We start from the raw sequence: 16,119 nt of genomic DNA, 5'->3' as shown, positions 1-16,119 counted from the left end.
AACCCAGGTCCTCCGTAGAACCGACATGGGTGACTTGTATTCCTGACCTGATTTAATTCATCACAATAATTCATTAAGTCATCGCTAACGCACTCCATAAACCTGAACTGTTAGACTCAGGAGAAGTGACCATATTGTTTCCCCGAGGCAATGGGCTTGACCACAGCTATTTCACAGGGGCATCTGTTTCATAATCTACCCTGGACATGACATCCCTGCCCAACGATTGCTTTGCTATGGGCCCTACAGCTCCCAAAGCCCAAAGGCCTTGGGTCCACCTCTACTTTCTTCTCTACCCAGCTCATCTCCCGACGCTTGCTCCTCACCTCCCACAAGTTTGGGCAATGACCATCCCAGAGACCTTTCTCTGGAGCAGCCCATGCTGCAGAGATATTTAAGGAACAACTCCAAGCCCCGTGGGAAACTGGGGTCTGGTGGGGGAGATCTGGGGAGATGACCAAGGGCATCTCCAGGCACTGGTAGGTTATGGGTTTAAGTCTCCTTCTAGAATCTTACATTCATTCCCCAATTGAGAAATGGTCAAAGGACAGTCTTCAGATGATGAAATTAAAGGTATCTACAGCCATATGAAAAAAGGTTCCCAATCACTACTAACTAGAGAAATGCGAACTAAAAGTACTCTGAGGGACCACCTCACACCTATCCAATTGGCTAGGATGACAAAAAAGGAAAATAATAAACGTAGGAGAAGATATGGGAAAATTGGAACACTAATGTACTGTTGGTGGAGTTGTGAACTGATCCAACCATTCTGGAGAGCAATTTGGATCCATGCCCAAAGGGCTTTAAAACTGTGCATACCCTTTGGCCCAGTGATACCACTACTAGGTCTATACTCCAAAGACATGAAAAAAAGGGGAAAGGACCCACATGTACAAAAATATTTATAGCTGCTCTCTTTGCTGTAGCAAAGAATTGGAAATTCAGGGGATTCCCATCAATTGGGGAATGGCTAAACAAGTTGTGGTATATGAATGTAATGGAATACTATTGTGCTATAAGAAATGATAAGCAAATGGATTTCAGAAAAAATCTGGAAAGACTTAAGTGGACTGATGCTGAATGAAATGAGCAGAACCAAGAGAACACTGTACACACTATCAACAACATTGAGTGATGATCAACTGTGATAGAATTACCTCTTCTCAGCAATACAATGATCCAAGACAATGCCAAAAGACTTATGGTGGAAAATGCTCTCCACATTCAGAAAAAGAACTATGGAGTCTGAATGCAGATTGAAGCATGCTATTTTCACTTTTGTTGTTGCTTTTTTGTTATTTTTGTTTATTCTTTCTTGCATTTTTTCCCTTTTGTTCTGATCCTCTCATGGCATGACTAATAAAGAAATATGTCTAACAGGATTGTAATGTATAACCTATATCAAATTGCTTGTTGGCCTTGGGAGGTGGGAGGGAGGGGAGGGTTGGAGAAAATTTTGATATCTTTACATGTAATTGAGAAAAATTAAAAATTAAAATTAAGAAAAATTACATTCCTCAAGGGCAGAGGCCATGTCTTAGTCATCAGAATGTCATCAACGCCTAATACGGTTTTTTATGTAACAGATGCTCAGCATATGTAGACCTGTTGAAAAGTATCTCTGATGGACTGGATCCTCCCCATGTGGAATGGTATCGTTCGACATTTTGTGGTCATTGTATGTCAGCTATAGTTTAAATGAACCCTTTTGCAATGAAACAGAGAGGAAGGAGAGATAGACAGAGACACAGAGAGGTCCAGAGACAGAAGAGATAGAGATAGAGAGAGGGAGGAGGGAAGGAAGCAGAGCCAGAAAGAGACAGACAGAAGAGACAGACAAAGGAACAGAGACAGAGAAAGGGACAAAGAGAGGCAGGAGGAAAGGAAGGAGAGACGTTGAGAGAGACAGAAAGAGACTCGAGAGACAAAGAAAGACAGGAGAGGGAGGAGGAAAGGAAGGAGAGACAAAGAACAGATAGAGACAGAGACAGAGAAACACTGATTTCAAGTGTGGTTACCCACCTTCTCCTCTGGCAGACTGGCCGGCAGGTTCAGGTCTTTGACATTGGGGAACTCGGGCAGCAAAGTGCCCAGCTTAGACCGGGGGGAATACGCCACCGTCTGCTTGCTCACTTCTTTCTTCCCCGACTCACTGACCCAAGCAGCTCCTTTCTTTGAATACATCACGTCATAATACTGAGAGCTCTCTTTCACAGCGATGCCATAGTAATGATACCTGGGACAGAGAGGCAAAGACCTGAGTGTCCCATCATCAAACTGACTTGCCAGGAGAACTTAATCTCCTTGTGGGCAGGGACCATACAAGGAGTTTAATTGAGCACATAGTAGGCATTTTAAAAATACTTGCTAAGAACCAGAAGAACATTGTACACAGTATCATCAACATTGAGTGTTGATCTACTGTGATGGACTATATTCTTCTCACCAATGCAATGGCACAGAAGAGTTCCAGGGAACTCGTGATGGAAGAGGATCTCCAAATCCAAGAAAAAAAAAAAAGAACTGCGGAGTATAGATGCTGAATGAACCATACTATTTCTTTTGTTTTTAGTGCTGTTGTTTTTTTTCTATTCTGAGGTTTTTCATCATTGCTCTGATTTTTTCTCTTATAACAGGACTAATGCAGAAATAGGATTAACGTTATTATGTGTGTATATATATATATGTGTGTATAGATATATCTATATGTATATGTATATAGATATATAGATATAACCTATATCAGATTACCTGCTGTCTAGGGGAGGGGGGAGGGAGGGGAGGGAGGGAGAAAAATCTGAAATTGTAAAGCTTGTATAAACAAAAGTTGAGAACTATCTTTATATGTAACGGAAAAAAAAATACCTTGTATGTAAAAAAAAAATACTTGCTAAATTGCAATGAATTGAAAATGGTGCCGTGAAAAGAGGGTTGAATTTGGAGTGAGAGGGCCTGAGTTAGAATCCAGGTCTGTCCATGTGACCTTCAGCAAGTCACTTAATTCTCTGGGCCTCAGTTTCCTGATCTGTAACAGAAGGGGGTTAGGCTAGATGATCTCCTAGCCCCACTGTGAGCCCAGATGTAGGATCTCATAGAATGGAGCTTGGGACATTTAGGGTCTGCCCTGGCCACTTCCCATTGGTACCTGGCTAGCCAGATAGTCCAGATTTACAGCGGGACCTCCCTCCTGGCTACAAGGCATAGTCTGGGGGGCAATATGTGCCCTTCTCCAGGGGATTCGCAGGACCTTACATCTAAAGCTGCAGGAGCCTGTCTGGCCCAACCTCCCTGTCTTACCGATGAGGAAGGTCCCACAGGGAGCCAAGGTATGCTTTGGCTCCAGATCAATCATGGCTCTTTCCATTATGCAGGGACCCAAAAAAGTGCTGAGTCTGAGCCTGGCCCCTCTCGGTCCTTAGCCCCATGGTCCACAGCAAGGCAAGAAGCTTCCCTTCCCTGTCCTTCCCTCTCCTGAGGGGATGGAGCCTGGTGGTCTCTGGGATTCTTTCCAGGACTAACACTCCACCTTCTTCTCTTGGAAAATGCCTTGGGAGTTCAACGGGAGCCTGGGATCAGAGAGAGGTGGGCTCCAGATGAACCCTCCTCTCCGTACAAGGACTCGGGGAAACAGATTAAGGACTAACGGGCTTCTGCTTCTAATTGCAGCCGGACGAAGACCAGGTGGACCGAGGCAAATCTTCTCATGTTTCTTCAGGATCTGGTGAGTCAGACGTCGGCTTCTCTGCCAATGACCGCTTTGGAGACTTTGGCGCACAGGTCTCCTTGCCTCCAGCTGAATACTAACGGGCATAACATTAGCTGCTTTTACCTACAGGGGAGGAGGCTTTATAAAGTCATGCCCAGGGGGTCAGTCTGGGTTATGGAAAAGACTCAGACATTTAAGGGAAGATTGGAGGGGACCTGAGGGCAGGGGCTGTTCCACCGTTGTCTGGGTATCTCTGGCACATGGAGCTGGCCATCACGCAGCTGTCTGTGCACCTGGCTCAGTGCCTTCCACACAGCAGGCCTTTAGTATATAACCTTAGTGATCGACTGACTGATGGATTGAGAGCAGTCCTTTCCAAGCCAGAAATCAGGGTCTCAAGACCTCAGGCTCTGGTACAGTGACAGCTGAGAGACCAGAGGAGGCACGGAAAATGTTTTCAAGGCCTCGGCACGACCCCTGTCTGGTTCTTTGGTGGCCACTGCGGCTCAGGACCTCCTGAAGAGGCTCGCAGAACATCCACTACATGGAATTCTGCCCAACCGTGCAGACAAGAGGCAAGCAGTTTCATTGTCTGTGCGCCCAGCACCTAGGACAGTGCCTTATCCAGGTATGAACATACAGACACACGAAAGGTCGCCAGACCCCCTCAAGCCTTCCTTCTCTGCCACACAGAGGTCTCCTTCCTGATGGCAAAGCATGGGGGCCAGTTTAGAAACACCAGCTCACAAGGCTAGGCTCGTTTTGCTTTCAAAGGCTGGGCACGGGCCACCCCAGTGGGCAAGAGAGCCTGGTGCCCTCATTGGGATTTCTGGCAATAGCTGGTCCCTTGTCAGTGGCCCCTTTATTGATCAGGGTAACATCAAACCATGTATGACTCATCATTTGTATGCCACTGCTGTGAGTCAGAATCAGGGCCTGAGCTGACTTCATAACCCACAGATGTTCCATCGGCTGCTACTCTTACAGGAAGAGCCACATTCCCCCAGGCCCATGGAAACCACAGAGAAGCTCCACATACAAGGTGAGAGCACCCCCATCTGCAGGCTAGAGAAGAGATATCCCTTTCATGCCATGTCCAGCTCAGTGCCCTACACATGGTGGATACTTGCTAAGTGCCTGCTGATGGGCTGATTGAATTCCTGGTGGAATCCATCACCTCCCTCAAAGGGTTGATGCCGAGAGAATCTCCAGTGCTGATCACATAGGACTTTGAAAGCATCTCCAGCCCCTATGTCCAGCCCGTGGGCCAGAGAGCAGACTACCCTGACAGCAGGCAGAGGGCAACCCTAACAAATGTGCTCTGTGCCCCTGTGGAGGGGCTCCCTGCACACCAGCCCAGCCCCGCTGCTACACTCTGGAGCAGCTAGGGACAGCCTCCTGGATGTGTCCAATGCAGGGATGCTGGGGTTCTAGGCTTGAAGACAATTCCTAGGAGAGCTCCAAATGGTAAATCCCAAGAACCTGATTACCTGCATGGCCTTGGGCAAACTACTCTGCTTTCTGGGGCCTCAGTTTTCTCATCTGTAAGATGGGGGGCTAGTCTGGATGACTTCTGGGGCCCATTCTAGTTCTAGATCTGTGATTCTATGACTCGGGCTTGAGCCTTGGCTCTGCCCGCTTGTTAGTTATGTAACCTTGGATAAGTCACCTCTCGGGGCTGGATGGGGCGGCCTCGTTTGGTTTCCTATGACGTATTTTGAAGGTTGATGGGATGAATGGCCAGCCTCCTGGGGCCTTCTTGGTGTTTTTCTAGTCCTGGGCTGGGAAGTAGCTGCAGCACGAAGGAGAGAGGTCTGGTTTGGGATCCAGGAAGACCTGGGTTCCAGTCTTCCCTATGACACACACTGGCTGGGCAACTCTGGTGAGTCACTCAATGTCTCACTGGCCCAGGCAACTTTTGGACGATTTTCAGAAAGGGGGCTGACCCGAGTTGACAAAGAGACCCCCCCACCCCCATTAAGGAGTTCTCTACAGGAACAAAACGTGGGCCTGGGCCTTCTGTCAAGGGCCCAGCATGGTGTCATAGTCACAGCAAGTAAGTGAGGACCGCCTGTTAGAGTGAGGAACATGGGCTACTCACTTTGACTGTCCTCGCGTGCCGAGTCTTCTTGTGGTTAACTGCGGGAACTGCTGTCTTATGATCTGAAAACAGACATCAATCGGTCACCCGTTAGGAAATGTGTGTACATGTATGTGTATGCATGTATACATATACACAACACTTATGAATGTATGCATATATGTGTATATATTAAATATTTCTACACACATCTATACATACCTATATTGCTTTGTGTATATATGTGCATATACACACATTTGTGCTTATGTGTATATTGTATATGCATGCACACATATATTAATACCTATATTGCTTTGTGTATGTGTGTGCATATATACACGTGTGGTTTTGTGTAAGTTATGTGCATACATCCATATTTGTCTATTTAAGCACACATGTATGCACAAGTGTGCACCTATGTGTGTGCTTACATACACACACAAACACACACACACTCTGTACACATATTACACCCAGTGCCCTTGGAAGCTAAGACAAGGGTTCTCAGATTTTCTGGCCTTAAGATGTGGTTAGAGTCTAAAAATGATTGTGGACCCACCTCCTGAAGAGCTTTTGCTTGGGTGGGTTATAACTACCAATATTTACTATATTGGACATTAAAACATCTTGTGACTTTTGTGCAAACAGTTTTGACGCTGTGGATCACACTTTGGGAAGGGTGCCCCAGAGCAGGCGAGCCAACAGAGGACCTTTGCTCCCTGGGAGCTGCCTAGGCCATTGAATTCATGGGTCTTGGGCAAAGAAGGAGGAGAGAGGCAGAGGGGACTTGTCCAGAACTATGACGAAAGGATGGATGTCAGGGGAAGAGCCTGGGGATGAAAAGACCTGCCGGGAGGCTCCAGCCAAAGTTTAGTAAGAAGGGCTTTCAGTTGGGAGGTGGTGGTGGGAAAAGAGAGGGGGGAACATGGGAAGGAATGTAGCCCCTTGGTGGACTCTGCCCAGAAAGCTGCTGCTTCCCTGAGATGCCAGTATCTATTTTCTCCAAGGGTAGCTGCGGAAAGAGACCAGGGAAGATAAAGGGAGGCAGATGTGGCGTGTGAGGTGGCAAAGAAGTGTCAGCCATGGGTAGCACATGAGAGATGTGTTTTTCTTAGCTGGTCTCCCTGTCGAAGGAAGTCAGCCAATCAAAGCCATTTTAAAGTCTCCCCTCCTCAGTTTACCTCATCCATAAAATGAGAGATGTGAAATGGAAGCTCTCTAAGGTCACAGACCCCTCTCAATCCCGTGACCCTCTGCTCTGCCCAATGTCCCATGGCCAGTAAGTGTCAAAGCCAGGATGGGCACCTGAGGAGTGGCCCAAGGAAAGGATAGTAGCAGAAATTCATCTGGGGAAAGAGAAGGGAAGCAGGAGGTGTCCCAGCGAACAGAGAAGGTGAAGTACCAGCAGGAGGCAGACCCTTGGGGAAGTTGGCTGCAAACCTGAGGACTCCCAACTGGGTCCTAGATTTTTGACTTCTAAGTTTAGCTCCCAGGGTGCGAGACAGCAGGTGGCCATGGCGGGGATGAAGGTGATGGTCCCGGATCCTCCGATTCTTGGTTGTTTTTTCCTCCTTGGATAGTGATGTTGCAACAAGTGGCCAGATCAGATCGCAAGTCACAGGATTGAGAGGGGTCTAGGACCTTGGAGAGCTTCCATTTCGCACCTCTTATTTTATGGATGAGGTAAACGGAGGACGGGAGACTTTAAGTGACTTGCCCCCAAACCCACAGGGGTAGTAATTAGTAATATTAAGTAGTAATATTAAGCACTATTAATATTATTAATTAACAGAAACACTATTAATCCGTAATGTTAATAATGTTACATCCTAGTAATTAGTAATAAGTAATTGATCATTAATAATATTTATTAGTAATATTACTATTACGAGCAGGCATTTGATCCCAGATCTTTGGCTTTCACTACCAGCTTTCTTCCCACTCCCCTATGTTGCACCTGACCTTTCTGAGCCTCAGTTTCCTCATCTAGAAAACAGAGATAATAATTTAGCAGATATAATAATAGATTTAACAGAGAATTAGACTGAGAAGCCTTGGGTGCTTCTGACCAACCAGAAATTGTCACTTTGGACTTTGCAGTACTTGCAGCCTTCATCACGGAGAAAATCAGTCCTAGCAATACCCACTTTAAGGGAAGTGCTGGGAAATATTTTATAACCTGCTCTCCAGGACAAAAAATGTACATGACATACACTTTGAAGCTGAATCTTCATCATCAACATTTTCTCCCTCACTTTCTTAAGTCTATACAGTCAAGGAAGCAACAAACTAAACCTTGATTTTCAGTATCTGCCAATTTCTGAAGTTCCCGCTGAACATTTAACAAGCAGCTCGTAGGAGTTAGTTCAAGCTGGTCCCAGCACACCCCTGCATTTGTGCTGTCCTTTCCATCTTCCAGTGTATTTAAAATATCAGTAAGAGCTATGAGATCACTTAGCTAACAGCTCAGACTGGGAGAAATCAACCCAAATGTTCCCCTAAAGTGGACGATTAACCTACTGTGGTATCTTCCTTGGAAAATCGTTTAGCATGAGAAAGTACCTCATTTATTACATGCCTTCATTATTGTTGGTCAATTCGACTGAATCGCTTTTTTTCTCTTTATTTTTTATTCTCTTATAAGGGATGGCTTTCTGGGTGGGGTCCACAGAAGGAGACATTTGGAAATGAAGGTGAGGTAAAGATCAAAGATAATAATTACAATTTTTTAAAAAAGAAAATCATTTTGGGGCAAGATCATTTTGAGAGGCAAAGTCAGGTTGGCTACAGTTGGGGAGGGGAAGTTTGTGATCCCCTCAGGGTGGGTTGCCCACAGCCTCTAGATAGGGGTCAGTATCTAAGGAGGTGGAGGGCTCCCTCATCCCCTCCCTCTAGTAAAGTCAACAGCACACACTTGACAAAAGGGGAAGGAGGTATAACAGGGAGGGAATTCCTGCACCTCTGAGGTTATTTATTATTTCTTTTATTTCATAGGCTATATTTATTTTTTATTATTGCTGGTAAAGATGTGTGTGGCATAGGGCAGCTAGGTGGAGTAGTGGATAAAGCACCAGCCCTGGATTCAGGAGGACCTGAGTTCAAATCCTACCTAAGACACTTGCCACTTACTTTAACCCTCATTGCCTAACCAAAAGAAAAGAAAAAAAAAAAAGGATGTATGTGGCAAAGAATCTCCATCTCCTGTTCATCATGACCCTGGACTATGTCCCTGGGAGCTCTTTGGGCTCAGATTGGTGGCCCTATCTCACCCCATTTCTCTGGCTCTCCTTTATATACCTTCTTCCTTCCATGAGAATGTAAACTCCCTGAGGTCAGGGTCTGTCTTGTTTACTCTTCATTGTATTCTAAGAGTTTAAGACTGCCTGGTACCTAGTCAGTACTTAATAAATGCTCTTTTTATAATTTGAGAATATACCTTCTTCATTCAAAGGGAGGAGAAAGAGAAGGGAAGAAGCATTTATTTAGTGCCTACAGTGTACACTTGGATCACCAAAGGGCAATGAAGAGCGCCACAGTGGTGTGAGTGCGCTGCAGAATATCACCCACAGTCCTTTATCAGCAAGAATTATCAATAAGTTATTGCCTAGGACATATGGGACTGGAAAAGTGGCTGAGCCAAGAGCAAGGAATGAGATTACTACGCATTGAGAATCGCTAGGTGGTGACATGGATATAAAGCACTGTGCCTGGAGTTAGGAAGACCTGAGTTCAAATCTGGCCTCAGACACTTATTAGCCGTGTAACCCTGGGCAAGTCACTTAACCCTGTTTGCCTCAGTTTCCTTGTCTGTCAAAATAGCTGGAGAAGGAAATGGCAAACCACTGCAGGATCTCTGCCAAGAAAACATCAAACAGGGTCACAAAGGGTCAGAAACAACTGAGCAACAACAACAAATCCATTGAGCGAGGGTCTCCAGGGCACTGGGCCAGTCCTCTTTGGAAGATTATGGGAAGCCTTGGACAAGAATAAACACAGGATGAGGCTGAGGACAGGTTGGGATCTGTACTCTGGGAGGGAGGGAGTCCCCAACAGATGAGCTCAGAGATTCAAGAAAGTATGGAAGCCCATGACCTTGGAAAACCACTTCATCTCCACAGGACTTAACTTTTTCATCTGTAGAATGAAGGAATTGAATTAGATGATCTTTAAGTACCTTCCAGCTCTGGATTTACAATCTCCATTAAAGTCCCTTTGAGCTCAAAATCTATTACCCTGTGAGTTTATGAGTTATCCCATAATCTCCAAGAACAATATAGCCATGTGTTAGCCTAGGGCAAGTCAGTTTCCTTCCTTATGCCTCAGTTCCCTCATCTGTAAAATGAAGGGGTTGGATGAGTGTCCATGTCTAAGTCTATGGTCCTGTGATCCATGATTCTAATAAGAGATGAAATGCTGAATGGACAGGGTCCAGATTAATGTACATGGAAATAAATTAATCTAACGCAATATACACAGAGACACCACCACCAATAATAATGGCCTCTGAGGCCATGAGGGATATTAAGACACGCATAAAGGCTGTGGGATAACTCAGAGGCTCATAGATTTTGCACTGAGATCATAAATCTAGACCGGGAAGGGACCCCAGACATCATCTATTGAATAAATCCACAGGATGGGGCTCTTTGAGTCAATTTATGGCACCCTCCTTTCCAGAACACTTGTACCTTGGCTTTAGGAGAAATGCCAAGTCCTGGATTTGGAGTCAGAGGTTTGGGGTTCGAATCCTGCCCCTGAAATTTCCTAGCTGTGTGATTTGTGCCAAGTCACTGCCCCAATTTGGGCCACAAGTTCCTCATCCATAAAATGAGGGGGTTGGAATAATCTCTGAGGTCCCCTTCAACTGTAGACTTAACGATTTAATGGGATTTGTGCCCATCAAGGGGGGAAAAAAAACTACAGAAGGCAGCTAATTTTAAATAATCATTCCAAAGTCAGGAAGTTTGTCTTTTACAGCTGGGGAAGGAAAGAAAAGTCTATCCACATCAAATTCTGTCCCAGTTAAGGTCAAGACTTTTCCACCAAGAGCAAAAGAGAGAGTTGTATCCCGGTTAGCACCTCCTCCTTCAAGTGATTCCCAAACAAAAAGGGGGGGGAGGAGGAATGGAAAACGGAATCTATTTCCTATTTAACTCTTCATAAGTGCTCCTCTTAGCTCTACAAACCAGAAATACTTCCCCGGCCTCCTCTCCCAGCTCCCAAACTTTCCTGTGGTTCCGAAAGCCCATGGGGTGTGGTTTTGGACTCTCAAACCCAGTGGTGTCAGCCTCGAAGCTCGGGCCAAACTCAGCCAACAACTCAGAGCCTTTGTGGGGCTGTGAGAGCCCAGCCTGGCTGTTTGATAAATGAGCAGACAGCCAGGCAGCTCCCCCTTTCTTGTTTTGTGTGGGCTCAATGGAGCCTGTCTAAAGAACACCACATGCTGTCCCAGCAACTGATCTAACATTCCCCAACATCTCAGCCTTCCAAATTCCCTTTAATTACGCGGTAATCCCACCCCTCTCCCTTTCAGCCTCCAGTGACGGGGCCAGGGGCTCCACAGGGCTGTGGGAAAAACAGGGCCTCGAGGAAGATCTGCGAGCCCAGGGTATTGGAAGGGAGCTTTTCTGAGCTGGGGCAGGAAGGAGGGGGGCAGGGAGGGAGGGGCTCTTATTCCTGTTCTGCCATCCCAGACTCAGCTGGGTTGGCTGCTGTCTTCTCTGAGTCCAGGAAAATCGGTCCAGAAGGAGACCAGTTGCAAAGTGATCCTTGTGATTTCTTCCCACAACAAGCACATTAATATAATTCACATGAGCTTTGTCCCTGGAGGTTGTCCCCTTAGGAGGCTGTGCCCCTTCCTCCAAACATTTCCAGAGCATCCTCTGTAGCTCTTTTATACACCACACAAGGAAGCCAGTCTCCTTAGGCTGGACCTCTGTGAGAGCAGAGGCCATTTTGTTTCTTTCTTTGTGTCTTCCCCATCCAGAATCCTCTCTGGCACACAGTAGGGACTTAATAAATGCTCACTGAGACTCCACTCTCCTTTGCACACTTATCCATATACTTGTTTCTATCTGTAGGTTTCCCTATAGATTGTAAGCTCCTTGAGGGAAGAGACATTTTGGGTTTGAATTGGGGGGGGGGTATTTTTTGAGTCCCAAGGCTTGGAGGAGGATGAGATTTCCCAAGGTCGAAGTTCCTGTGAGTGGCTGATGGAAGCATCCAAAGAAGTCTGAAAGTCCTGGAAATGAAGACACAGCTGTTCCCAGAACTGCCCTCCAAGGCCAAGCAGAATGAGTCAAACCCCCTTCTCTGATATGTGTAAGGTCACCCTCCCCAGTGGGACCCCCAGCTTAATCATCAAAATCATTCACTTTATTTGCTTCTTCTGTGTGACTTTTGGCCATCCCTCCCCACCTCCCCCCCCACAAAAAAAAACCCAATTTAGGGCAAATTGTTGCCACCATTGAGGAGATTAAAAGTAAAACATCAAAAAAATTTCAAAAAAATAAACAATTAATAAAGAAAACATCCCTCACTTTGAAGATAGTTCCTATAAAGGATCTTGGGCCTGTGGCTGAAAGGGACCTCAGAGCCTATCTATCTGGACGCTTCATTTACAGATGAGGAAACCGAGGCCCAGAGAGGGAAGAATATACCCAAGACCCCAGGCGTAGCCAAGCTGAGTCCTCAGACCCCAAGCTCAGAGTTCTCCCCCTTACACCAAGCGGAGTGTCCATTATTCTGACAGAGTCAGTCATTGGTGAGAGTGTCCACGTCCAGCAGGACTCCCGTGGAGAGGACCACGCCCATTTGGAAATGGCCTTTGAATTATTGTTTAAAAAGTCCTGTCCCATCACTTGGGGAGCGGGGAACCTCTGCATCTTAAGGTATCTCTTAGGGAGGGAACACAAGGTATGGGTCCAAGGGCATGAGAACCTCTCTGTGGCCATTACCTCTGATGTGTGTGGGCTGGGGGGGGGCGAGCAGTGATCTAGGTTCGAAAGTGACCTGGGCTTTCCAAGGCAGGGCTGCATGTGCTCTGGGGCAGACCCACCATCCTGGGAAGCTCTTGCCTATTGCCCCAAGATGGCCCCAGAGATGCCACCTGGGCAGTCAGGGTGGGGCTCACCACCAGAAAATGTCACAGAGGGATGGATTTTTTTTCCCCACAGTATCTCATAAAGACTTGGACTAAGGTAGAGAGGCAAAGACCAATGTAGTGGTAGACACCTGCTCCACTGAGATAGATGCCCATTGCTAGAATGGAGGTACAGCAGCAGGGGAAAGGGTAAGATTTGTACCCCAAAGACCTAGTTTGTAATCCTGACTCTGCTTCCTTCCTTCCTTCCTCCTCCTTCCTTCCTTCCGTCCTTCCTTCCTTCCTTCCTTCCGTCTTCCTGCCGTCCTTCCTCCTTCCTTCCTCCCCGCCTCCTCCCTCCCTCCTTCCTTCCTTTCTTTGTTCTTTTTTTGCAAGGCAATGGAGGTGAAGTGACTTGCCCAGGCACTCAGCTATAATGTCATGGGGTTTGAGGCGGGGATTGTGATCTCATGTCCTCCGTATCCATGCTGGTGCTTTATCCACTGAGCCACCTAGTTGCCCCCTGCTGCTTATTTTTTGGTGACCTCAGGTAAGGAATCTTTTTTTTTTTTAATTCTATTTTATCATCAATTTGCAGAACCACAACCTGCATTTCTATAATTCCTTGAGTAATCTCTGTAAGCCTCAGTTTCTTCATCTGTAAAATGAGAGGCTTGGATTGGAAGATCTCTGAGATCCCATCCTATGATCTTAGGATCTCTCTGTGCCTCAGTTTCCCCATGTGTAAAATGAGGTGGACTAAATGACCTCCAAGTTTCTAGCTCTATTTTTATGATTCTAAGTAGGAATAAGAAAGGAAGAATAGGTGGCACAGTGGATAGAGTATCGTCCCTGGAGTCAGGAGGGCCTGAGTTCCAATCCAGCTTCAGACACTTAACACTTACTAGCTGTGTGACCCTGGGCAAGTCACTTAACCCCAATTGCCTCACTAAAAAAAAAAAAAAAAGGAAGGAAGAATAATTACAGCCTAGAACTGGGCTCTTTACAAGCCACATTCTAAGGGGGTTTGGAGAGTTTTTTAAAAAAAATACACATCACAAAACATAGTGTGTTTTTTTTTTCCTTTTTACAAATGATTAGAACAACAGCAAGACAGAGGACGACAATGAGGCGTTTACACTTTAGAGTCCAAACATTGAACAAATCTCATATACCAGACTTATCATGTTCCTTCTGGCACTGTCCCCAGGTCTGGCCTTTCGACGAGAGAAACAAAGCAATGAAATCTGGTGCCACCTGGAGCTAAGCCAAGTCCATCTCGGGCCATGCATGCATCGTGCTTATCAAATCCACAGATGACAGAAAGCAGGGAGAGATAGCGAAGGCCCCGGATGACGGAGTCGGGACTCCAGAAAAGACTGCGGCAGGTTGGGGTGCCGGACCCACACGAGTGAGAGGAAATGAAGGGGGACAAAGCGGAAGGTTCAAGAAATCAGCCTGGAATGGATGACAGACTCAAGGCAAGTCCCCAGTGGGGCACGGCAGCTGTGAGAACTGAATCTGTTATAGGATGGAGAGAAGGCAGAATGTCCAAGATGGGGGAAGTTATGGTCCCCCCTGTATCCCACCCAGTCAAGCCACATCTGGAGCATTTGGGGAAGAGGGCAGCTAGCATGAAGACCCTTGACACTGGCAAGGGTAGACAGGTAGAAGGAAATGAAAAAGTACAGACTGGAGGAGAGAAGATCTCAAAGGGGCACAATAGTTATCATCCAGATGTGAAAGGTTGTGTGTAGAACCTAGGTAGCAAAGTAGATAGCCCACCGGGCCTGGAGTCAGGAAGACCTGAGTTCAAATCCAACCTCAGATACTTCCTAGCTATCTGACCCTGGGCAAGTCACTTCACCCGGTTTGCCCAAGTTTCTTTGTCTGTAAAATGAGGTGGAGAAGGAAATGCAAACCCTGCCAGTATCTTTGCCAGGAAAACCACAACTTGAACAACAACAACAAAGTACAGAAGAGAGTAATTAGACTCATCCGGGTGGCCCCAGGGGGCAGAACCAGGAACAGTGAGCAGAAATTGTAAAGAGGCAGAAGTAGACAAGATGTCAGGATCTTAATAGTCAGAACTGTCCCAGGGTGGAATGAACTGCCCAGGAAGTCTGGGGCTGCCTGCAGGCAGATGCCCCGGGATCACCCCCATCCATGTGTGCCCAGGCATCGGGGGAGGGGGAAGTTTACCCAGTGGGAGGCAGTGCCATGATCAGAGCTTCCCTTTGGTAGCCTTTCTGGCTATCCCTGGCTAGAAGAGATAGCCTTTTCTCCATCTCAAAACCATCTTTTAGGAAAGAAGCTGGCCTGTGGTCCTGGCTCTGCCACTGACCAGCTGTGTGGACACTGGTCAATTCCCTCTCCTCTCCTCATCTGTAAAATGAAGGAGTTAGGCCAGAAGATCCCCCAAACCCTGAAACAAGTATTATTCCTATTTTACAAATGAAGAAACGGAGGCTGAGAGAGTTGAAATGACTTGGGTACGGTCACCTTGTACACCCTGGCCACCCCGCCTCCCTATCTGTTGTCTCCTTTCTTAGGGCATCTTGGGAGACAGGGCTTATCTCTGATTTTATTCTTGTATCCCTGGCATTTAGCTGACAGTAAGTGCCTGATGGCTGATTTTTAATATTTTATTCATGTCCCCCCCCATTCTAAGTCCCCCTCCTCATACACACACACAATGCCATGCTGCCTTTCATTTAAGATTGCTGTGATCTTCCACAGGTCTAGATGGGGCATCCTGGGAGCTTCGTTTGGGCATCACCTCAATAACAAACCGCTTCTACTTGAGTTTGCTACGAAAGCCATTTCTGCTGTTGTACCAAAACACAAAGCGGAACCTTGAGCTGGAGATGTAAGATTCTCGGTCAGAATTGTTTTTTCTTCCCTTTACTAAGGTGCAAAGATTCATCTGAATCACCCGACCATCCGGAAGATTCCAGGGAACTGCCTTTTAGGATGAACTCCTATCGAGTTCTCAGAGTCACACACGAGTCTCTTCTGTCAAGTAGGAAGCATGGGCTTTGGCAGGATGCCGAGAACATGAGGCTGCGCAGATGTGCCTGAACAAACCTGGATTCCCAAAGCACAGATATCATGGTTACTCACCAGCTTAAGAAAGTCCAGTGGCTCCCTCCCTCTAGTCTCAAGGATCAAATACAGGCACCTCTCTGGGGCATTTAAAGCCCTTTAAAACCTGGACTTGGGAGTGGGGAATGCATGAGTTCAAAT

The 16,119-nt window shown here is 46.5% G+C and overlaps 1 protein-coding gene across 1 annotated transcript in view; it reads right to left on the bottom strand.

Moving 5' to 3' along the window:
* RFX4 (regulatory factor X4) overlaps window positions 1-16,119 on the bottom strand; it is a 131,164-nt gene that overhangs the window by 51,036 nt on the left and 64,009 nt on the right. The window contains 2 exon segments of the mRNA XM_043967160.1: window positions 2,026-2,239; window positions 5,811-5,872. Coding sequence (XP_043823095.1) covers window positions 2,026-2,239; window positions 5,811-5,872 — 276 coding nt within the window.

This window comes from Dromiciops gliroides, chromosome 5, assembly GCF_019393635.1.
Source record: "Dromiciops gliroides isolate mDroGli1 chromosome 5, mDroGli1.pri, whole genome shotgun sequence".
NCBI lineage: Eukaryota > Metazoa > Chordata > Mammalia > Microbiotheria > Microbiotheriidae > Dromiciops > Dromiciops gliroides.
This window is presented reverse-complemented; position numbering and strand designations above follow the sequence as displayed.